The 24,663-nt window shown below is 40.1% G+C and overlaps 1 protein-coding gene across 2 annotated transcripts in view; it reads right to left on the bottom strand.

Moving 5' to 3' along the window:
• OSBPL10 (oxysterol binding protein like 10) overlaps window positions 1–24,663 on the bottom strand; it is a 277,812-nt gene that overhangs the window by 65,745 nt on the left and 187,404 nt on the right. For both annotated transcript variants that reach the window (XM_018563756.1, XM_018563757.1), the window contains one exon: window positions 7,603–7,740. In XM_018563756.1, coding sequence (XP_018419258.1) covers window positions 7,603–7,740 — 138 coding nt within the window. The remainder of the gene's footprint in view (window positions 1–7,602; window positions 7,741–24,663) is intronic.

Raw genomic sequence — 24,663 nt, 5'->3', positions numbered from 1 at the left:
TAAACCAAACACAGAAGAGACAAACTGCTCAGAGTTTCTGAAGCAGGAAAATGCTGATTTAACTGACTATAAAGTGTATCTAAAGAATATAATATGTTTGAGGAACGATGAATTATGCAGGGTAGCGTCGATATGTTTGCCAGTGACAGAATCACAGAAGGCATGGACTGCTTAGCAAGAAATTGCTAACGGCTGGAATGCAATAAAGAAAAGATTGCAGAACTGCATTTTACTTACTTGCACACCTTTTAGAGATACTATTCACTATTGCTGTGTGTATATTATTGTTTTATGACAGATCAGTTTTAAAGCTGCTAGGTAAGATTGAGCTTTGGTTCCAGATGTTATAAAGGTAAATTCATTTTAAACTGACACTAAACTGAAGAGTTAAATCTTAAAAATGCATTCAAGCACCTTAACTATTAACAACAATTTAACTTATTTGTGTATCTCTCAGCTGCAGCTCCTCAATTCATCTCTGAATTTGTGATGACACTGTCCTTCCTTCTGGAGGTTGGATACTTTTGTCCCCCATGGTCCCTGTGTGAGTTGTAAAGTAGCCACCGCTCCAAGCTCGCTCTCCGGATGGACTACAATCACAAATACAAATTAGTAAACTAAGCATGGGATTGTAGTCCATCACGGGAGTGAGCTTGGAGTGGTGGTGACTTTACAGCACACACAGGTACCAGGGTGCACAGCAACCAATCAGCTTCTCGCTTTAATTTTCAAATCTTAACTGGACAAACTGAAGAGAGAAGCTGATTGGTTGCCCTGGGCAACTGCTCCAGATTTCGTCTGCTCCAGTTTTGATAAATCCCCCCCATAGCGTCCAGGCACAGAGGAGAGGGATAGATGCAATTCAAGCATTACACTGCATTCTGTGATTGGAGGAGGATAGATGTTGACACGTGCCTACCCTCTCCTCTACTCAGCCAATTACCAGATGCCTTGTATGCTTTGAAAAAATACAAAACATTTTGTGAGTGGACAATAGTGAAGAGGGGCGGGTGATGGGACTGGAGCGCTGTACTGCTTGAGCTGCACCTCTCCCTCTCCTCAGTGCACAGATGCTCAGAATTATGTGTAGGAGCCGGCATACTGCAACATAAGATTATTATTCTTTGCAGTAGTCCTCACATTACACATTACACATTACATACAGCTTTTTTATGAGAATTTACATACTTAGTGTGCTGTGTAAATGATCATTTTTCCTGGAGTGTGGCTATAAGTCCAATGAGATTTGAAACAGTCACAGGGCTAAAATAAAGATACTTCTTTGTGAATTGAGCCGAAAATCTTGAGTGATTACTTAACAGTCAGAAGTGAAGAACAGGAATCAGCTGTCACCTTGCCATATGATGGACGAGCAGCAAAACAATGAAGTTATATTATTTTCTCAGGAACGCATATCTGCTTACACCTTCCCTCATCTCCTTAATTTATTTTGTTGTATCACTTTCTTCATCTTTACTTTTCCCTGTTGAGTTACACTGCAGTATGTATCCATTTTCAAGTTGCTAGTGAAGCAATTACAGTTTGGCTCTGGAAACAACTGTTCCCATGGTAACTATCTACCGGCTTGGTTACTGCTTGTGAACACTAAAAAGGAACCACCTTGTGCAGGTCTAAATACAACAATGCTTTACCAACAATCAATATACATATGGACTGGAACAGCACCAATTAGTGTCACTGAAAAATAGGTAACACTTTTTTTGGACTTTAAAATTATTTGTCTGACACTAAAGTGTTACTAAACCCAATTTAGAAAAAAAAAGAATACAGCATTACTTACTATCTTCCACACTGATATACATCGTTTAGATCAACCACAATTCAGAATACAGTAAATAGATAATAAATAATTTATAAAACAATTGCCTCACACTTCCCATTTGAGGGTGCCTATGCTCTCCCAACATGGTCTCAATGCATGTCTAATGTTGCTACCCTCCTCTAGGTGTAGCTGAATTAGTGGGCAAGCGTGCACAGTACTGTAGGGTGGCAAAAGATGCATTGGGAGATGTAGCTTTAATCGAGCTGTTCCTGTGACCATGATTATGCATGCACTGCTCAGAACTAGAATTGGAAGTTTGGGAGCAGCAGGAATGCAAATGGCAGGATAAGCTGGTAATGCACATTGTAAAATTAAATTTGCTTGATGAAAAGAAAAGTGAGGTGGTGTAGCATCTATTACAGGGGTCTCAAACTCAATTCACTCAGGGGCCACTCAACAAATGTATTTCTCCCATGGGGGCCACTTGCCAATATCATACTTCAAAATTAAAGTTAACTATATCCGGTATGGTACTACGGACACCAATACACACATATAAGGCTCTATTCATATCTGTAAGTTTAGGTGCAATTAGGGATTCTTGTGTCAGGAACTTTTTCTGCAGCAGGAATCCCTAATCTGGCATTTACAAGTGCCACCCATTCAAGTTAATAATCAGGTGACAGCAGCTGCATGTGAATGCCTGCACACTGCATGTAATGATATGTGATATGATTACACACAGTTAGAAAACACTCTCCCTGGATGCACAATCGATGCGTCCAGGGAGAGTGATTGATTCCTAACCAAACATAATCATATCACATACCATTACATGCGGTCGGCCGGCATTCAGAACTGAGCTCCAGCCGAAAGGATCCGAGTGCAGACGGTGAGAAAAGCAGCTCTGCGGTCTGCATCCGACGGAGATGCAGACCGTGTAGCTGCTCCTGCAAGTAAGGTACGCGGTCCGTCACAATACATATGACAGAAGTACATACAATGGAGCAGGAATACACTGAGATTACAGTGATTGCATTTCCGATAATGTTTTAAAAGCATGGTTAGCAACTGGCATTGAACCTAGATACCCCATACCTTGAGCTGTGAGTCTTCCATGTATTACGGATGGAGGTGGAAGCTGCAGAGGGTACAGTGTAGTGTGTACATGTTGAAATATGTGAATCTGGGTAGCTTTTAATTGCAAAATACCCAGAACACCTATTAACATTAATAGACCACATATAAGCATATGTATCGTAGAGGTCACTGTGCACTTGAGTACCAGATCCTGTCTCTCCACTCTACCCAAGTCCATATTCAGGGCAAAATTACAGTGTGTTCTGATATCCCACCTCCCCACACCAATCCAAGTTCTCTGATCACCTCTCCCATTACAGCAATGGAGCAAAGGCTCTGCAAGTGCAGGGAAGTGGTGAGGGAGTGTGGATCAATGAGAATACAGTGCTGGGGGGTGGCCTACCAGGAGATACTGTTACATTGCACTGAATGGGAAAAATGTCAGTGTCTATTTAATGCATGTAAAAATGGAGGTGACTATTGCTTGCCTCCTTCCAAAAAATGCTAGTTGTATGGCTGTGGCTGCCTTCAATCATTCTGAAACACAGACCCAGAACAAGTGTGTAGTATATGTATTTCAGAAACGTGTCAGAATTCCTTATATCCATACATGTTCCATTTTAGTGACTTATAAAGCACCAACATGACAACTAGTATTTTCAAAATTAAAGATCAGCAAAGTCAACATATATGAGGGGAAAGTGCCATAAAAAGATGTATTCAGTTTTTTGGCCATTACTTAGAGTAGAGAAGACGTGTCTTTCATTTTAAAAGACTCAGTGAAAGAGCCTTTTGACTATGCAAAGGTGAATTGCTTCTCTGAAAGCTTTTCAGCGCTTTAAGTTTTCTAGTAAAGGGATATGAATCCATAACATTAGATGGATTTCTTGTCTTTCCAACTTGCCCTGTGCTAAAACTAGATTGTGGATTGCTTAAGTACATGAAAATATTTTTAAAGGGGCTTCTTTTATGTTGAAGTTTTTCAAATCTATAGATATAGGCTTTTCAGGCTCATTTAGAAATGTTAAAGAGGCGTTGCTGCATTAATGCTTTACTTTCTGGCATAGACTGTAGCGGTTTTCAAGTATCTCCTTTTACATCAAACAGATAAATCCATTCTAGGCAAACAGTATGGTGGTCTGTTTAATATGCAGCACAGAAGTAAGACTGTGTTCAAGGTTAACAAATGTGTAGACCCAAGGGTGAGTGCTAAATTGGTATTGTCTGCTCTCACATGCAGACCTATATTACAAGTGTATAAGTAGGTACCAGTAAAAGTGTTTTGTAGCTCTGGAAGCCTGCCAATGGTAGTAATAGTAGAAGGGCTTTTAGCAAGTGCAACACAGGAAGTAACTCTTCCTAAACGAAAAATATTCCATTACCAATACAGCACCACTATTAAAACCTAACCCTCTTCCTACCCAAACAATTAACCTAACCCAGGGGTCCCCACAATTTTTTGTGTTAAGATCTACTTTTCAAATGATGAGCTACATGAGAACTACCACTGGAAAAAAAAGAAACCCTCGCTCTCTCTCTACTGAGTGTCTCTACTCGCTCTCCTGGCTGTCTCTCCTTGCTCTCTCTCCTTGCTGTCTCTCCTTGCTCTCTCTCCTGGCTGTCTCTCCTTGTTCATCCTCCTGGCTGTCTCTCCTCTTTCTCCTAGCTGTCTCTCCTCGCTCTCTCTCTCTCCTGGCTGTCTCTCTTCGCTCTCTTGGCTGCCTCTCCTTGCTCTCTCCCCTGGCTGTCTCTCCTCTCTCTCTCTCCCCTGGCAGTCTCTCTTTGCTCTCTCCCCTGGCAGTCTCCCCTGGTAGTCTCTCTTTGTTCTCTCCCCTGGCTGTCTCTCCCCTCTCTCCTGTCTGTATCTATCCGCTCTCTCTCCTGACTCACCTTGCTGTATTTTGCAAACAGTGCAGTGCAACAGGCCATGTAAACTAATATTCTTTGATGTAATACATAACACTTCAACCACCAGTATCCACCAGAAATGTGCCAGGGAGCTTGGCCCAGCAGACTCAGGCTAATAGGTAATCAAGTGTGCACAGCTAAATAAATATACCAAAATGGAATAAAGGTGCCACCCTTCATGATCTACCAGCATCAGCTTTGAGAGCTACTGGTAGATCACGATCTACCTAATGGGCACCCCTGACCTAACCTCTAAAACAGTGCCTTAAAGAAGAACTCCGGGCAAAAATATTCTTAAAAGGAGAAAATCACTCATCCTCATAGTTTGAGCCCACGTGTGACAATTAAACTGTCACACGTCGGCTCAATAGATTGGGAAGTGAGTGAGCACATACCGTCGCTCGCTCACTTCTTGATCATCTTCCTGCAGAGAGCAGTGACAGTCACTCACGGCTCCCTGCAGGGATTCCCCCCTCCCCGCTCCGATCCTCCAGCGCTGAGTGGAGGAATGGATAGGGGAGGTGGCGGACACAGCTGGCTCTGCCTTTTGTTTCCTTATTCTGTGAGCTACTGATAAGCTACTTATTGCATTTAAAAAGTTATTTTATTTGGTTACATTTATATTTTGAATGAATATCCTGTGGTAATAATTTACACATTACCTGTGTTATCAAATTGATTGAAATTATTTGATCCTTATTCTTCGTTTGTCACCAATTATATTTTTATTATCATTCTGCACTGATTGTTTTTAATTAATAAAAATATATATATTTTGTATACTATTGTATTCATCTTGTCTTCAAGTTGGCGCAAATAACGAACTCGTGTTAATTTTGATTTGTGGAAATAAGTTGGGAATCTCCTTAATTACAGATCCTTGCTTGTTTTCATAAATAGGAAACTGTTTATCAGAGCAGTATAAACATTCTGACAGTATATGTCCTCTCTTGACCCTTAAGAGAACTATGGGGAAAAACACTTCACAGCAGGCTGGCTATTAGAACGGTCCCTACAGACTCTCTCCTCCTCACGTCCAATACACTGTATAGGACGTGATGACTCAGAGGAACTTTGGGCACCGGTGCACAGAAGGGATGTCCTTGAGCTGGAGGGAGTCCAGCAGAGGGCAACCTAACTCATCAAAGGGATGGAGGACAAGAGCTATGAGACAAGGCTACTAAATTTAAATATGTTCACGCTGGAAGTAAGGAGATTAAGGGGGGACATGATTTTTATGTACAAAATGTTCTATAGTCATAGCGACATTAGCAACAAACTATTTAAGATTAATTCCGTAACGAAGACTAGAGGCCACCACCTAAAACTGGTAGAAAAAAAATTCAAACACAAGGGGCGAAGGAGGTTCTTCTCAGTTCGAGCGGTTAGCGCCTGGAACTCGTTGCCACAAGCAGTGATTTCAGCTAATAGTGTGGAATCATTCAAGAAGCTTTTGGACGATTTCCTGAGAAACGGTAATATGCAGGGGTACAAGTACTCCTAATAACGAGATGAATCAAGGATGTATACACACACACACAATAGGTTGGACTTGATGGACATATGTCTTTATTCAACCTCAAATACTATGAACGTAGACCACCGGAAAGAAGGGGGAGAGAGGCTTTAGGAATCGGTCTAACATCCACCCGACTGCGAGTTTCAGGTGAGTATATCTTTTATTGTTTGCCCCTAGATAAAAACGAGCACTTAACCCTTGCAGTGTGGGGGTAGTCTCACTACATGGGTTAAGAATATGTATGCCCGAAGTTCTTCTTGAATTCCTAACTTTCTGATAACATTTAAACCTTAGCCGTTACCAGCTTCCCAACGCCCTCCGAATTTCTTTTCTAACACTAAACATAACCCATTAAATAATTTTTTAACCCTTAATGTATCTCCATATACGTATTCTAAAGTTAACCCCCTAGCAGTTACATTAAACCCCCTAACCCCTGAACCTACCCTAACTGTTACAGTAACACTTAATACTAAATCCAACTGCTGTATACTTACCTTATCTTGTGCTGGCGGCAGCCACACCAGTTCTCATATTCCTTCAGGGAAAACTACCAATGCTGAGGTTTCTGTACTGAAAACAACTAATCCCAGTGATTAGACATGCAGGTATGGGAAAGTGACCTTTGCACTATTAAAATACAAACTTTATGTGTGTGTATGTTCATCCGGATAATAGTGTCATTGGAGCTACACAAGAACAGGAGACAACAGAACATAATCATTTACTTGTACTTCTCAAAGGTGAGCTCTGAATGAGGGTTACAGAGTTTAGCTGTGGACATGGAGTTCAGAGGTGAGTCAGATGGTTTTTTTAAAAATGTCACCTGTCCCTTTAAGAAAAAGTATCGGTAATTGGTATCGGCAAGTAGATGAGGGCCAGTACTTGTACTTGGTCTTAAAAAAGTGGCATCTGGACATCCCTAATATACACTATATGTATATAAATACAATTAAGACTGAACTTTAATTACCATAGAAAGAAAAATGAAATGTGTAAGTAAGTAGAAACAGATCTTGGTGGTAGATTTTTATATTTACCCTATAAATATAAACCTTGTGAGGTGGGATAAAAGGATGTGATACTTCCTGTTACACAGTGATACAGGATATCAGATAACTTAGTCAATAATGGTCAACACAAATTAAATAAGTTAAATCCAGTTCCCAGTTTCAGTTGACACCACTAACGAGATAAAAATAATTCTAATCTTGTTACCAAGGAAATAACATTATCGAATTACTCCATTTCAGTTGAAAGGAGAAAACTAGCTGGAGAATGGGAGCAATAAAGCAGAATCCTCTTTGCATACCTTGGTAAGATCCATTCCAAGCTTGAGCTGCGAGATAAGGTGGAGGATTACACCGCGCTGATCTTCCATGACGCCTAAATCTTCTTCCTCATTATCTTCGGTGTCCGTCAGCTCATCTTCAGCCTCCGGAGGACCAGTCTGCAGAAGAAAGAAAAAAACACAGTGCTCTGTTATTGCTTCAAAACTCCAGGAATTTCACCCAGCATTTTTTAATGTTGGTTCTCCTTTCTGCCTCTCAATCACATTCAGGGGATCAATTTATGGGTTTTGAAGCTCTTTGTATCAAGAACCCTTATGGAGCAACGCTTAATTAAAATACTTTGTCCTTCTGTAATTTTGAATGTTCCCATTACACTTATCTGACACAAACACTAAAGTAAGTTGTCAGATCTCGTGTTGAAACATAGAACAGGTACACACAAAACGTTGAAATGGGCCTTTTTAATTACAGCAAAAGCAGGATAAAATCAACACGATTGCTCTTTCATGTTTCAGCCAACACCTGCTATTAATCATAGCATGTTGCTCCACAGATAAATACCCTCGCCATGCTGGTGAAGGGAAACATACAAAATCTGGAACAGACATTCACAACATACTAACAATGATAAAAACTAATGTTAAAAATGATGTTAAAACTCATAACAAAATAAAAACTTCAAGAGTAAAAAAAAAAAAAAAACCCTGCCATGCACCACTGAATTCAGTGGCTTTAACTGTGAGAATAGCACATTAACTAATGCGTGGATCTGACTGTATTGAAGTTGTATAACTGGACAAGATAACTATTCAATCAATATTATTTGGTGGATATCCATTTAAAAGATGTTTACGTCATCTGAGACTAAGTTAAGCTTAGCTTACCCACATATTACAGCTTGACCAGTTTCACCAAGAAGTTATCAATTAACACAGAAGCAAAGGTAACCAGGTAACCAGGGGACGCTGATCTGTCATTACAGTGAGAACTTGGCAGAGCCGCCGTGATATCTCAGTGTGTAATGACAGTTCAGCGTCCCCTGGTTACCTAGTGTCCAGGGGACGCTGAACTGTCATGAGAGCTTAGCGGAGCCAGCTTTGATATCACCGCCTGCTCCGCTAAGCTCTCATTGTAATGACAGCTGGTCCCGGCCAATAGAAAACAGTTGTTTTCTAGCTCCGCCCAATCGTTTTCTGTTTTTTTCTTTCTACTTTTTTAACTGGTTTTCTATTCTGCTTGATACCACAGATGTACCAAGCAGAATAGCCGAGCCAAATGCCACTCGGCGGCATTCGGCTATTCACTCACTGCTGTTCGGCATCTATGAGAATAGGCCGAACAGCAGCGAGTAGCCTGCTGGAGGTTCGGTTCAGCTGATCCAGATGTTGGATTGGCTGAGTCGAACTCCTTCTACACTTCGGGTCGGCCGAACATGCTCAGCATGTTCGGCCGACCCGAAGCCAGCCACAGCAAGCCGGTGTACGGCTGTTTTCAGTCGGTGTACGGCTGAAACCAGCCGTACAAGCCTGAAGTGAATAGCCGAACAGTGTTCGGCTCACTTCACTTTGGGTCGGTTATTCACATGGCTGCCTGCGGCAGCTTTGTGCGTAACCCTATATGACTTTATAAAAGCAATCCCAGCTAAACAAGTGAGAGCATTTAGTAAGCTATGAAATCTAAAAACACTGCAACTCCACTACCTAATACCCAAAGAGAGCAGGCAGCTGCAATGCACACTGTTGTCTGGGAGAAATTTGATTTTATCTGCAAGTGAATGATTGCTGCAAATATAGGTATTTAAACAGTGGAATGAGTGCACAGTCTATTCCTTTTATTTCTTTTGTATGTTGAAGCCAATTCTTTCCAAAGACACTTTTATAAATGAGGCACTATATAATAAGAAATGCAGAGTTTTCTTCTGTTACTGGTGTTCATTTTCCATTTACAAATTTACAAACTTGTATAACAATCACTTATTATAACTCAGTATTAATACATGTTTTTTAATTCTAGGAATGCAAGTTAAATAAAGGTTTTGGGGTTTCCAGGGTGCTTGTGATATTGGCTTAAATGACATGTTGGTACCACTGGATTCATGTGGTTTATTCATTTTGACAGTTTAATGCTTTTGGTGAAAAGTTTACATTAGATATTATAATAAAGAATATATCCAGGAATAAACATAAAAATATATAAAATGTTAATTTGTGAAGCATCATGTGAAAACTGAATTGTTATCTTAAGGTTAAATGTTGACATATTGAGACTTACAAAAGGATTTGAGAATGTTCACATAACAAATTTCAGTTAAGGATTAAAGATTACCTTTAATTATAAAAGCATGTGAAAGGCAAATTTCTGTTTACTTATTTAATCTGCACTTGATTAGGTATTCAAAGTGAACAGGAATTTGCTTTTCACGTGATTTGGGTAATTGAAGGTACTCTTCACACAAGTTATTGTGTGAAGAGTCTCAACTCCTTTAGTGAATTAGCAGTAATGAGGCTAATTTACTAAAGGACTTGAGAATGTTCACACAATTGTGTGAAGATTCCCTTCCATTAACCAATCATGGGCAGATGAAATAGATAAACAGGCATTTTATTTTCACATAACTGGATAACTGAAATGAGTATTCACACAATGTATTCTCAACTCGATTAGTAAATCAGCCCACTAATCCTGCTGGAGAAAACCATAGTAGACAGAAAGTTTGTATACAGTATATTGTATGCAGAGCACATTACAAGTTAGTATTTCATATACAAGTTTACCTTAAAGCGACCCTGTCAGGAAGAAAACAAATATCAACCAGAAATATCCTGTAAAGGAAAAGTGCCCCATCTTGGTTTCTACCCTCTGCTGATCATCTACGCTGGCTCAACACACTTCCAGCTGTCTCAGAGGTCTGCGTCCCCCACCATGCTCCATGGTGCCTCTTGCCGGCCCCTATGTTACTACAATAACTATGTTAAAATGTGTCCCTGTATGCTGAAAGGGATCATCTTTGTCCTTCAAGGTGTACTCATAAAGAGCTTAACCTTTCCCCAAGTCACATATGGGCTGACCAGATTTCTAGCAGGATTATCAGTTTCTCTTTTCACTAATTGAATAGATGTAACAAAACATTTTTAATGATGTATTTATTGGACCAACAATTCAATGTTAAGGTTTACATATCAGTTAATAGATAGCTTTCCTTTCACTGAAAGTACAGTTATCCTACCTTTCACCTCTTAACAAAACTCTCCCCTGCCCCCTCTCACCTGAATGCTTAAAGGAGAACTATGAGGTGAGTGCTTTTCACTCACCTCATAGTTCTAGCCGACCTGTGACAATGAGACTGTCAAAGGTCGGCTCAGTAGATCGGGAAGTGAGCGAACACATACCGGCCTTCTCTCGCTTCTCGATCCTGTTTATGGGAAACAACTGCACAGGCATGGACAGATATTGGGATTTAAAAATTGAAAAAAAGTCTCAGCCATGGGATTCAAGTAAGTATGCATCTGGACAGTTGGTTACTTTTGTAATAGGAAGGATAACTGTGCTTAATGTGAAAGTAAAATTTCCTGTGAAAGTCAAGTCAAGCTTGACTTTTACTTTGGCAACCTCTGCCCATGCATTTTTCGGCATTTCTTCAGTTTGAATGATATAACCGGTTCAATTTATTTTATCGATTACCTTTTCTGATAAAACATTTGTTGAAGTCATATAAAAGGTCATGGCAAGTTCAGGTGGACATTGATCCCAATGAAAGGCAGATACTATTGTGCATTTTGAATGGCACCGCAACACAGTTTGCCAGCCCACCTTAACAACCATATGTGCATTGTGGTGCAATGTGTTGAAAAAAAAGGTGCAGGCATAGTTTTTCTAGCATCAAGGTGCAATGCCAGCCCCTTCCTAATTTATGGGCTGCCGCAACACAGTGTGCTTTAATAGATAAAAACGTGTTGTGTTAATGCAAGGCATAGTGTGCCTAATTGAAATTCTGAGAATTGCCCATGTATGGTTAGCCCAAAAGCTCCATAACAGAAACGTGCTAAAACAACTGCACTGCTTTATTACATTAACTTTTCACTTATATTTAATATTTTCAATTACCATACATAAAATACAAGCTCTTCAGTGCAGTAACATTAATATAAAACCTATAAATCCTTCAAAGCTTAGATCATTATTCTTATAATAATATGCGTTACATGAAAATATTTTTAGATTACCGCAGCTATATTTTTTTATATTGAGCATGAAGAAAAGAGATTAAAGCTCTGCATTTGCCTCTCAGATTAACGTAGTTGTACATGTTATTGCAGACTGGAGGCTTTTGAAACACTATGCAATAAGAAAAAATATACAATCAGAGATAACAAGAGAGACAGATTGCATTATAAGTGCCTCCTGTGTATCCATGGCTAAAAGAGCAAAATTTCAAGCAAATATTATTTGTCTATTGATTATAGGCTCAACTATTTTTTTAGTAAAACATGGTCAGCATAGTGCAACATTTTTTTTTTTAATTTCCACAGCTGAAATCCCAGTAATAAGGTGATATTATACACTATTTAACCAAAATTCTGTGGACACACCACCAAATGATTGAGTCCAGGTGTTTCCAGTGAAGTGTACTGTTAATGGCACTTCCAAGCTTGTTTGAGGAAAGCCCTTTTCTGCTCCAGCATAACTGTACTCCTGTGCACAAAGCCATGTCCATAAAGATATAGTTTGATGAGTTTGGTATGGTGGAACTCTGTTGGCCTGTAGAGTCCTGATCTCAACACTACTGATGCTCTTTGGGACGAACTGGAATGCTGATTGCAAGCCCAGTCCTATTGTCCACCAACATTAGTACCTGAACTCACACATGCTATTTAAACTGAATAGCATCCATTCCCACAGACACTCTAAAATCTTTTGGATAGCTTTTTCAGATGGCTGTTAGAGCTGCAAAGGTGGGCCAACGCCATATTAATGCCAATGGTCTGAAAATGAGATGTTCATATAGGTGGGTGTCCACAAACCCTTAACCCCTTAGTGTATCCTAACACACAAGATCCAACGAAAATGTATATTTATTGAAATTCACAATTAAATCAAAGCTATAATAAAATAAAGGTTGGCTACATTCCTAGGATCCATTTGGTATTATTTTATATGTTCCTGACTTTATTACTATGAACAGATTATAGGGTTCCGATGATTTAGTCTACAGTTAAGAGTGTCGTTACACAGGGAACAAACCTCAGAGTGATCACATATACAGTATATAAGGAGATGACGTTGGAGGTAAAGTTCAGTGGCATAGCTACAGGTGTAGGGGACCCCCAATGCATAGTTTGGACCTACCCCCTTCCTTCTTTACTGTCTATAAATAAACACTTATATAGAGCAAACTAGTGTGTTTTGCTCTCGGAAGAGAATCCACTGTGGAGCTAAGCAGGGAAGTTACAAAATCAGCACACACATATGCCCTTTTTTTTAAAAATGACAACAGGTCAAATGACCATATGCAGGAAGACACTTGGAAAAGTGTTTTTACACTGTGTGCCAGCTTTGTAACTTCTCAGTGCAGCCCTACAGTGGATCTTCCTACAGTACACCTGTCATGAGAAACACATTGAGTTTGTCACTGCTGGCCTCGTTCTAAAAATTCTAGTTGCCTGGGAATACCTGACTTTAATACTCTCGAGTTATACGTGTGGAACAAGTATGCAGTAAGAAGTTATCTGAATTCCATTTCTCTATATTAGTTCAAGGTCAGTGATGCAAAGTGTTGAAGCCCAAGCTACAATAGGACAGCCAGGGATTCTCAGCAATAGCAATCTACATAATTCTCTTATGACAGTTCAAAAGCATGACTTCGATCTCCACCAAGGCATTCTGCTTTTATTGTTGGCAGGTTAGGGGGGGGGAATGCATTTGCCGCCCTCTCTGTTTCTATACCCCTGATAAAGGTACTAATTCTTGATATTATACCAACAATGAAATAGAACAACTGCTACAATGAAGGATAGAGAAAATACAAACCAGACAGATATATGAATACAATAAATAGAGAACAAGGGAGATGGCAGGTTGAAATGTGCATTTTAAGGTATGCGAACACAACATCGTAATAAATCTTTTGTGAAAGCTTTATTATTGTACCTGTATGAATTGGATAGCCAGAAGAAACCTGAATAGCTAACACGAGTGTTATCAAAGGAAAATATTATGCACCTGGACATTATTACTCTCTCAAAGGGAAATAAGGTGTTAATAGCAACATAGTATAGAGTCATATGCTCACTGTATAGCTGTTTTTAGAAATACATCTAGATTTTGGGTGATATCAGATTTCATAAAACTACTCAGCACGAATTCTAATGCAAGGAATCCTGTGAGTATATTTCTTAATAACAAAGCCTGATTGATATCTTGTTTTTAGTTTAGAAAATCAAGATTCTAAAGCCAGGCCTGATATAAATGCAAGATCTCAATTATGTTATAAAATCTGAAGCTATTAACACACAGGTCAAATTGTTGAAACCCCAGAGATGCTGGAAAATGTGACTAATCCAATTACTGAGAATGATATATATAGCTAAGCTAAATATTGGTCTTGCTGAACAATATTTATTTTTACTGGACCAATTTTGGTGATTTAAGGCAGCAATTCTCACATTTTTTTCAGTCACAGCACCCTTTATAAGTATGCCAAATCTTGAGGCAATCCAGTCTAGATCATAAAAAACATAAGTATAAAAAAAGGATGTGTGGCCAAATTACATACTAGACCCTTATCTGAGATAGTGATCTGGTATGGATTTTAACCACTTGAAGACCAGGGTGTTAAACCCCTTTCCTGCCCATGCCATTTTTCAGTATTCAGCGCTGCAGTACTTTGACTGACATTTATTCCATCATGCAACACTGTGCTGAAATGATTTTTATACTATTTTTTGGGGACAGATAGAGCTTTCTTTTGGTGGTATTTAATCACCATTGGGGTTTTAATTTTTTTGACTATATAAAATCTTAAAATTACGCGTACGCACAAAATCGCAAAGAACTACCACACCCAAAATTGGTCATAGGCACTTTAAAAGCTTTTACTGCTCATTAATTTATTGTTATAAGTGATTGAGATGGCCCTAAAATTATTGCTCATGGTCCGCGGTGCGCAGCTATATGTAACATGTGCAGCACAATGGGCGCAATTGTCGTTTTTGCATCCGGCGCATGTTTGCGTGTGTATGTAGGGGTAAGGGACATTTTTTTGTGTTTTTAAACATTTTTTTATATATGACTTTATTTTTTACTTCTTACACTTAACTTTATTGCTATCACATCGCTAAGAAGCCGCCTATGTGAATGCCAATTTATGTTACAGGTCCTGTTTATGGAGATATCAAGGGTCTCCAAGATACCTAATATCACCTAGGAACCCTTAGAGAAGCTGATGAAGCAGAGATCTGCTTCATCAGCTTCTCTTCAGCTACAGAAGCCGGAGAATGACAGCTGAATGTGGGAGTGATATAATTTACATCACTTCCTGCATTCGGAGACTAGCGGGGAGATCGGAGGGAGGTAGTGTACTGATCAGCGGATTTGGGGATCATCGGCGGCGATGGTGGGGGCTGCACAACCGCAGAAAATACAAGCGATTGGGTGTCTCTACAGATGTCGGAATGCATGTATTTAAACAACCATCGCTGGCTGTTCACATTTTAGACAGTTTCCCCACTCGTGAATGTGCTGGGCACGGCACACCAGTGGGGGCTGGAAGGGACATCTTAAACGCCCACCCACATCTACAAGGCCCCCGTCGGCCAATGCGGGAGGTGGTTAAGGGAGGACACCATACAAAAACACAAAAAAGTGGGGTTTTTCCTTCCAGTCACATTAGGAGCCCTCCTTTACTTCAGAAGCCCATTTCACACATTTCAGCACTGTTGAAACCTGAGCCACAGTTTTTCAAAATTGCAATCAGCCATCTGTAAGAAAAATTGAAGACCTCTAATGGAGGCTGGTTTGGAGCCCCCGATCCCTCTTTAAAAACATTAGAGATTGCATGGCTACTACTACTTTCTTGCCCTATCAGAGATATTACAGAAATGCATATGAGATAAATAACATAAATATTAGGTATTAACTGGGCACTAGCCTAAATAGTATCTTACAAACCTGAAGTGGCAAGTTTTGCAGATTTTTTTCTGGGAAAGTGCCTGTATTTGAGGACAGATACATTTCATAATAAAGTTATCACCCTAAATTCTTAGCATTTATGTAATTTTAAGTTTTTTTTAATTTAATACTGTTTCTTAGATGTCTAACCACTTGCAGACCTTGGTTGTAAAAGGTATGCACCAAAAATGTTAATTTTAGTAACTTGTATGTACCTTGTATGCCAGTGTTAGTATCCTGCCAAAAATCACTTCTAACGAAAAAAAAAAATATATGAATTAATATATCATTGATAAACATTTTGGCACTACCATGCAATTCCCTAAAAAACTGTTTCAGAAAAGGCTGTGCCAAAATGTCTACAGCAAATATAACTAACCCAACAGTAAAACCTGACATTTATGCTCTCTCCCTCGATTAGTCTTTTCCAAAACTATATTAATAGGCACATTTTCCAGTTATATGCAACAGGGCCTATTGACTCACCAAACCACCCAAAGAACACACAGAATCAGGTGTCTTCTCAAATTTTAAAGTTCCCATATATACTGTAATAATTGCCTAATTACCCAAATTGGCCATAGTTTCTGACTAGACAAAGTTCTAGAACAAAATAAATATGTATACATATATATCTATACCAAACAAACAAAAAGGAAACAGTATCAAATGAAGTTAGATGTCTTTTAAATGAATAAAATTGGTTACGCCTAATCAGTGTGGGCCATCAGAACTAAATAGAGCGTATTTTGTTCCCATTGTTCAAGGGAATCCAGCACTCATTACAGCCACATATTTCTTATTGATAACAAAAACACAACAAAGCTACCACCATATAATTACAGAGTCTTGCTGGACTGGCTTTTCTCTACCAAATAAGAAGAATCAATCACAATTATAGGTTCAACCAAGGCAATGTTAGAAATAAAGTCTAAACTACATGAGATGTAAGGTGATCTATCATACTTTAAAAAAAACAATTTGCTGTTAAACTGTCCCAGTGGGGTACATAAATTGTGTACCTAAGCACTGCACTTCAGTTTGTCCACACCCAAATGTATAGTTTTAGTAAATCTGAAGGCAAGAAGCAAGAGTTGTTAGTATGGCATCTGTCATTTCTTTCTGAATTATACTTCGGTAAAGCTGCTAAGCCAGCACATTTGCATTTGTACAGACAAAATAATATACAGTTCCATATATACAGATACCACTAATATAAAATCTGGGAAAGGACTGTAATTATACAATAATATTCTGAGAATGTAGGTTGACTGGCACAATTTGATAATCTGGTATTAGTAATATGTCTTGTGCAATTATGACAATATCATGTTATAGTGTAACCTTTATTTGGGACCTTTATCCAGTGAGCATGCATACTAGACCACAAAAGTATATAAAAGAAACAGGTGTAGTTATACAAAAATTAAAATGACAGTATATATACACTATTAAAAGCCACAATAAATCTACTAGGAATGCACCGATATATCGGCCACCGAAACATATCGGCCAAAAATGGCACTTTTGACATAATACCGAAAGTGCCATTTTCTGGCTGATACAGCGGCGCATCCCTGCTTTCTTTCCTCCCCCGATGGGCGCTGCTCTGTGTCCCAGCGGGGAGGAGAGAAACTGTCACAGGCGGCCGAGCGCTGCGTGAGGAGAACGCTGTGAGCGGCCGGCGTCTCTCCTCCCACACCGCTCAGCCTCCTGTCACAGATCAGAGGAGAGAGGTGTGGCCAGAGACAGCCAGCGCTGTCACAGAAGGCTGAGATCCTCCTGTGACATTGGCCCACAAAACCTGGACTGTTTACTCCTTTGAACAAAGCTGAGCCAGGACAGGAGCAAGCATCCTGGTACATACCTTAAGTGCTGTGGACAGGCTAAAAGTAAGGGCAAGAAACTGGTAATGTGGCATTTCCACAGCAAAACACAGGAAGGGTTGATGAAGAGGGAAAATGGAAAAATCTAAGTAGGCATCCTTGACATCCACAGACGACAGAAGATCCCCCCGTGGAAGGGAAGCAATGACTGATCTGGCACATTCTATGCAAAATTGATACCACACTCTGGACCGAAACATCTGGAATTTCTTGGGACTAGATGGCCAAGAAGGCCAACAGACATTTCCCTACTCTGTTAAGTGGTGGCACCTCCTCATTGGGAGGAGGGCTTGCTTCCGGACTTGGCAGGTTTTAATGTCCAATCCTTCCTGCTCTATTGAGTTCGGGCTCAAGGCCTGAAAGGAATGAAAGGAACTCAGGAGCTGAAGGCTTACCTTTAGGAGCTTTAGCCTACTTCTTCTTGGATAATAGGATTGGTGAACAGATGTTCCCAATCACAGGGCATCCTCTCAAGATGCTTACTACACAGACGTTCTGCCGACTGAGCCAAAGGAGTCTTTAAAATGTATACTGAAAGAAGGCTCATTGTGGATATCTGACCACGCGTATACCTTAATCCATCCACACAATAGCATAAGGCCACAAGCAGAAGCACAAGGCACTGGAAAAAAAGAGGTATCTCTCAGAGCCAGGGTTGCGAGCCATGTGCTTAGTCCAGGCAGCAAGGTCTGACAGATGCCATGGATGCAAGAGCAGGCTGTGCTAAAAAGAACAAGGCTTAATAAGGACTTCTAATCTTGTCAATAGGGTATTGCTGGGCAAAGCACTTCAGAGGGACAAACATTTTTCAGGGTGAGGCCAGTCATAGCACAAAATGGGCTCCGGTAGTGAATATACAGGGAAGGTCTTAGCAGGTTTGGGCATTTTTATGGAACCCGGACTGTTTGCCAGACCCAGAGAGGCAACAAAGGCTTCTGGAAGGCCAGACAAGAGTGAAATGCATCAATAAGGATCTAAATAGTATTCTTAAGTTTGGGAGAGATATCAGCAGGTTGAGCCTCTACCTGAACTGAATGCTCAGAATATCATCCTCTTCCCCAGAAAGCATAGCAACAGCAAGAGGAAATTCAGAGACAGACTCTGGAGGAGAAACTGAGGGGCCCACATGCGGCCCCTGCGGTCTGCAGCCTTTGAAACATTTGAAAATTATGCATGGAGGCTGAAAACTCATATCTAGACAAGCAGGGGTGGGAAGGTATCAGAAGGAGTAATAGGGGTCTCAAACATAGAATGAGACTCAGACTGGAGAAAGTGGTCAGGGCTGACAGAACCATGGCCTTTAAGAGAGAGACTACAACCTCCCCCAGTGCCATTAGCTGAGCGACAGCTGGCAAAGCCCCTGAACCCATTGCCCTTGTGCCTATGGTCTTCCATGTGTGTGAGAAATATCCCAGCAAGGGTACTACCTATCAACCACTGCAGAGAGGGAAGGGTTAAGCCTGTTGTACTAAGCGTCATAGGCAACTGGATGCCCAGGAGACATCCAAGTATCGCTGTGCTGTGTGTAGTTGAACAGGAGCAGGGGAGCCCAGCTGGGTAGCATGCACCTGTGGAGAAAAGGGAACATGCATGTGCTCAAAGGGATTGAGGCTGCACAGACACCATAGCAGCCCCACTAGGAAATAGAGGGGCACCAAATTCAAAAGTATAATGCACCAGAAACTGGCACTCCTGCTGACCCTGACAATTAATTTAATTGTGTTGCAGGCCGCAGTCCACTATCACCACACAGAGGAAAAGGGGCATCAGCACTCTGGGCACCAGTAAAGGGTATAAAGCCAAGATTTACATCAGCAGAAATGCAGCTCGAGCAGCAGGTGTGAGGATGTTAGAGACAAGCCCTATCCTTTCCTCACCCTCTGGGTGGGCATACCCTCTGCCAGGCAGGGTCAGAGTATCGTTCCCCAAGGCTCAGCCAAGGAGTCATCCAATCCAGAAAGCTGCAGTTAGGGAAGCTGCAGTGGCTATTAGCCAGTGGGAAAGAGGTTTCTTCTCTCAGTAGAGAGAAGATGCCCATTACCTAAGGACACTAGTAAAAAACTGAGGCTTGCTAGGAGTAGGAGGGGTTACCTTGAGGCTGTCCTTGCAGCTTTATTTGCCAGAGTTCAATAACCTGAAGGTAGCTGAATTTAATCCATGGTTAAGAATAAGTCCTGTGCCTTTGCTGTATGATTGAGAATAGCATATATTAGGGAACTTTCATGAACTTGATGTTAAAGTTTGACAGAGGCTTCTTGTAGGAGTTCATTTTAATCCCAAAGTTTTGTTCTGTAATTGAAACATATGAGTATTTTCTTTGATTTTTTTTTGCAATCAGAGCGGTTACTGGCTCTTCCTGTTCTAAGTGGCATTAGACAATAGAGATATATAATTACAGAGAAATAATTGCAATTTCTCATTGTACATTTGAAGGCATTGAGGGATAGCATCTTGTGTCTAACAGCATGATCAAACAGTGCAATTATTCTCTTATAATTATATACCCTGCTATGATGCACTATGTACAACTTCTCAACAATATGCAAACTCAGAACACCAGACAAGTATGGAAAAGTCATTTTTCAAATAATTGATTGTATTTTTAACACTGATATAAACCTACATTTAATAATATAACTAATACTTTGAGGGGAATTTATCAAAACTGGAGCAGATTTGCACTGCAACCAATCAGCTTCTCTGTCTCATTTTAAAATCTTATCTGTGCAAACTGAAGAGAGATGCAGATTGGTTGCCATGGGCAACTGCTCCAAATTTAATAAATCCCCACACTATGTATTTTAAACCTTTGTATTGCTTATGGTATAAAGAAACAGTAACCATAGTGACCAGAGTTTTGCCTCCATATTTTCAGAGGTGTTGTGTTCAGTGCTGCCACCTAAGCCACGGCATCTTCTGTAGCTATTATTTATTTCCATCGCCAAAAATAATGTATACTTCTACCCACCAGCGAGTAATATCTCTGATATGAAAATGGACTATTTCGATTTGCATAATAAGTTTCACAATTTTGGTTTACTGGGTTAGAGCAGATAGAATCTGAAGCAGTTGCTCATAGTAACCAATCAGCTTCTCTCTTAATTTTGTTCAGTTAAACTTTGAAAATGAAGGGTAGAAGCTGACTGGTTGCCATAGACAACTGCTCCAGATTCTGTCTGCTACTGTTTTAATAAATACCCCCTCATTGGGGGGGGATTTATCAAAACTGGAGCAGAAGAATCTGGAGCAGTTGCTTATGATAACCAATCAGCTTCTCTCTTAATTTTGTTCAATTAAAGTTTGAAAATAAAAGGTGGATGCTGATTGTTTGGCATGGCCAACTGCCCCAGTTTTGATAAATTCCCCTAATTGTGTTTATTGGCTTATCTTGCAAATTTAATGAAAGGAAACTTTATTTTTTTTCAAAATATTTATTTATTGAATTTTCAAATTTCACATATCATACGAATACAAATAACAAACATAATGAATTCCCTCACACTTGACATAACACATATGTTAAGAAACATCTCAATTATTTTGTGTAGTTCCCTCTACATTCCTGCTTCCATAAAGCTAATAAGTGTCAAATCAGAATAAAATAAAATAATCCAACGTTAGACTTATTCAGGATTTACCCCTATAAATATCTCAGAATCTCTTGTGAGCTCATGTAATCCCTCCATGGGCTCCACCTCTCCCCAAATAGCGTGTGTCTATTATATAAGCGGGCTATGAGCTCTTCAGATCGCATCACATTATTTAGTTTTTCCACCCATTCCGATATCTGGGGAGAGCTGGTTGACTTCCAATGTCTGGGTATTACTGCCCTTGCAGCTACCAGGATCGGGCCTAATAGGCCTTTTTTCATTACAGCGGAAGAGCCGTGGTGTAGAGACAGCAGTGCCACCTCAGGTGTCTCTAGACCATGGAGTCCCGTTAGCTCTTGTGCTATATCCAAAATTGATTTCCAGTAAGATCTTACACAACACAACTTGGAATTTTTAGGGTTCATCTTATATAGATTATATGGGCATCTATACCATCTTGTTAGTACTTTGAAATTTATTTCCTGTGTTACTTAGTTTGAAAGTTAGGGAGAAGATCTTCCTCCACTCCTCCTCTGTAAGTACATGACCTAGCTCTTGTTCCCACACTTTAGTATAATAGGGCAATGTTGGAAACATCTGTTTTAATATTAAATTATACAACTTAAACACCGTGTGTTTATCGCCTGCTTTATTTAAGCATATCTCTTCAAAAGCGGTTAAATCTCTAAGCACGCTATCTTCTATGGGGAGGTCATTATAGAAGTGTTTCAATTGGAAATACTCCAACCATCTACCCTTGTTTGATTGATTCATCTGGAGCAATCCCGAGAGTGGTCGTATTCCTTTCTCTGTTATAGCTTCTATGATTGGGGAGTGTCTGGTAGTCTCCCAAATCAAGAATCTTCTACGCTTCAGGCCGAATGGTAAATCTGGGTTCCCTAGTATGGGTGTTTTTCCCATCACCGATGGAATTGAACACTTCCAATAATATTGGGGCCAGTTCTCCAACAAATTGTCTGTAAAAGACGCCCGTTAGCCCGTCGGGACCAGGGCTTTTCCCCCCCGGTAGTGAGTGAATTACTTCTATGATTTCTTTCAATAAAAATGGAGTGTACAATTTATTAATTGCTTCATTATCTAGTCGAGGCAGGGATGTCTGGTGCACATAGTCCAGTTTATCCTTTTGTTCCTCTCTCCCCTCTTTTCTTGTTGTATTTTCCTTAAGATTATATAGATTATTATAATAGTTATGGAATGCTTCAGCGATCTGCTCTGAAGAATTAACTATACCCTTATGTTAAGGAAAGGAAACTTTATGTTATAAAAATTTCAAGGGTGACCTGCTTCTGCAAATGCTAGTTGCTTGGCTGCTCCTGCCCATAAATACTTTGGGATAGGCTACATTCACATATGGCGTTTGCATTTTTCGCACTAAAAACCAGGCAGCATGAAAACGCGCATTTTTTTTACATACACACGGATTCCGCACGCTTACGGCTATTACTATAGCCGCAAACATGCAAAATCTGCCCTTGAAATCGTGCCCGGACTATTTTGCTTGATGCGTGGTACAGACGCTGCAATAGTCTGAACAATGCAATTTCGAATACATTGTTTTTTATGTTTAGCGCGTTTCTGCACGTAAAGGCTTATGTGTGAATGGAGCCTTACTGAACTAGAACAAGCATGCAGCAAGTGAAGTGAAGCAAGTGAAGTTAAATGTTACTATTCTTGATATACATTCTTGTTCCAGGTCAGTGACTTAAAATACTGAAGCCTTTGGATCAGTTTACGGGTTCATTCACATGGGTGTGCATTAGGGCTGCAACTAACGATTATTTTCATAATCGATTTGTTGGCTGATTATTTAAATTTTTCGATTAATCGGATAAAATAAACAAATTAAATACCATCTTTTATTTAAAATAAAATGTACAAATTTAGTGTTAAAAACATAAGGTTTACTTCAGAATAAAACGGCATGCACATTTTTCGCAATCGCACTGCCGCGCGTTCCAGTGAGGGTGGGAGGCGTTTTTGGGGTGCCATTGAAATGAATGGTACCACAACGCACATCTTTTTTGTAATAACAAACAAAACTTTGACAAAAAGTAAAAGTATATATTTATATATATATATAGATATATCTATATATAGATAGATATATCTATATATCTATCTATATATAGATATATCTATATATATGTACACTGTATATAAAAGCCCAGTCATCAGTTTAGAGTTAGCCATGAATAATGGCCTGAGAATTATTGCTCCCACTCTGGCGCATTCGGCAGTACCTGACATGTGTAGCGCAATTGTCGTTTTCGTTAGTATGTGCGTGTTCGGCGGACTTAAACATTTTTGGGCATATTTTGAAATATATTTTTTTAACTTTATTGTTTTATTTTTTTTTTCTCATTGCTATCACATAGTTTACAACAATTCTCATAATCGATTATCGATTTCATCAATTAGTTGTTGCAGCCGTAGTGTGCACATCCATACAGAGTGACCACCCATGCAACGACCCAGAAGGGACAGGTGCTGCATGTAGCAGCTTGTACTTCCCATATAGGAGGATGTGGCTGCACGCAGTTACACGTGGTTACACGCAGACCTGAACCTGCACATCCATGCGGGATCCGGGTACCCGCACTTGCATACAGACAGTGTGCATCCAAGTGTGTGCACTCAGATCTGCATGAACATGCAGGTGTCTAGTTCAGGTCTGCGTGTAAACACGTGCAGCCGCGTCCCCCTATAGGAAAGTACAGGCTGCTGCACACAATTTCATTACTGCAGGTATACAACCCTTCCAGGTTCGTCAAAAACCTGCTTCCTGTGCTGCATGCAGTGGTTTCTCCCGCAGACTCAGTCAGGATGCTGGCAAGTTGAAATACAGTGTCTGGCAAAAAAAAAGCAAGTATTCACACACTTAGGCCTGGTTCACACCTGTACGTTTTGTAGCGCGTTCAACGCTCTACAAAACGCTCAAACATGAAAATCCCATTGTTTTCACCTTGCCGTATTTCAGCCCGTCTGAACGCGCTACAAAGCGGCCTACGCCTGAAAAGGTACATGAGCTTCTTTGCGGCGTTTTTGTCTCGCGCTTCCATTGGGATACAGCCAAGTAGCCCTCGGAAACGCGCGTTTTGTGACGCGCGTTTTTACCGCGCATATTCAATACTCCTAGGTGTGAACAGAGCCTTAGAGTTGTGGATCATCTTTAGCGGTCAAAGAGCAGTGAAGTCGTTTTAACTGCTTTTATTTAAAGGTAAGCTAGTAAATGCATTCTTGACAGAGTAAAATATAACATTGGGTACAAGAGATCTGAGACTAGGGACGGTGTTTGAAATGACATGAAATCCGTACAGCATTATTTAAAAAAAAAATTCCAGCATTGAGGCTAAATCAATGACAAATGAAAGTGTTAGTCTGCCTATTTAGACCATCCTGTGCCATCTCCATTATGGGC

Source organism: Nanorana parkeri, unplaced genomic scaffold, assembly GCF_000935625.1.
Source record: "Nanorana parkeri isolate BGI_ZX_2015 unplaced genomic scaffold, ASM93562v1 scaffold692, whole genome shotgun sequence".
NCBI classification, from domain to species: Eukaryota; Metazoa; Chordata; class Amphibia; order Anura; family Dicroglossidae; genus Nanorana; species Nanorana parkeri.
This window is presented reverse-complemented; position numbering and strand designations above follow the sequence as displayed.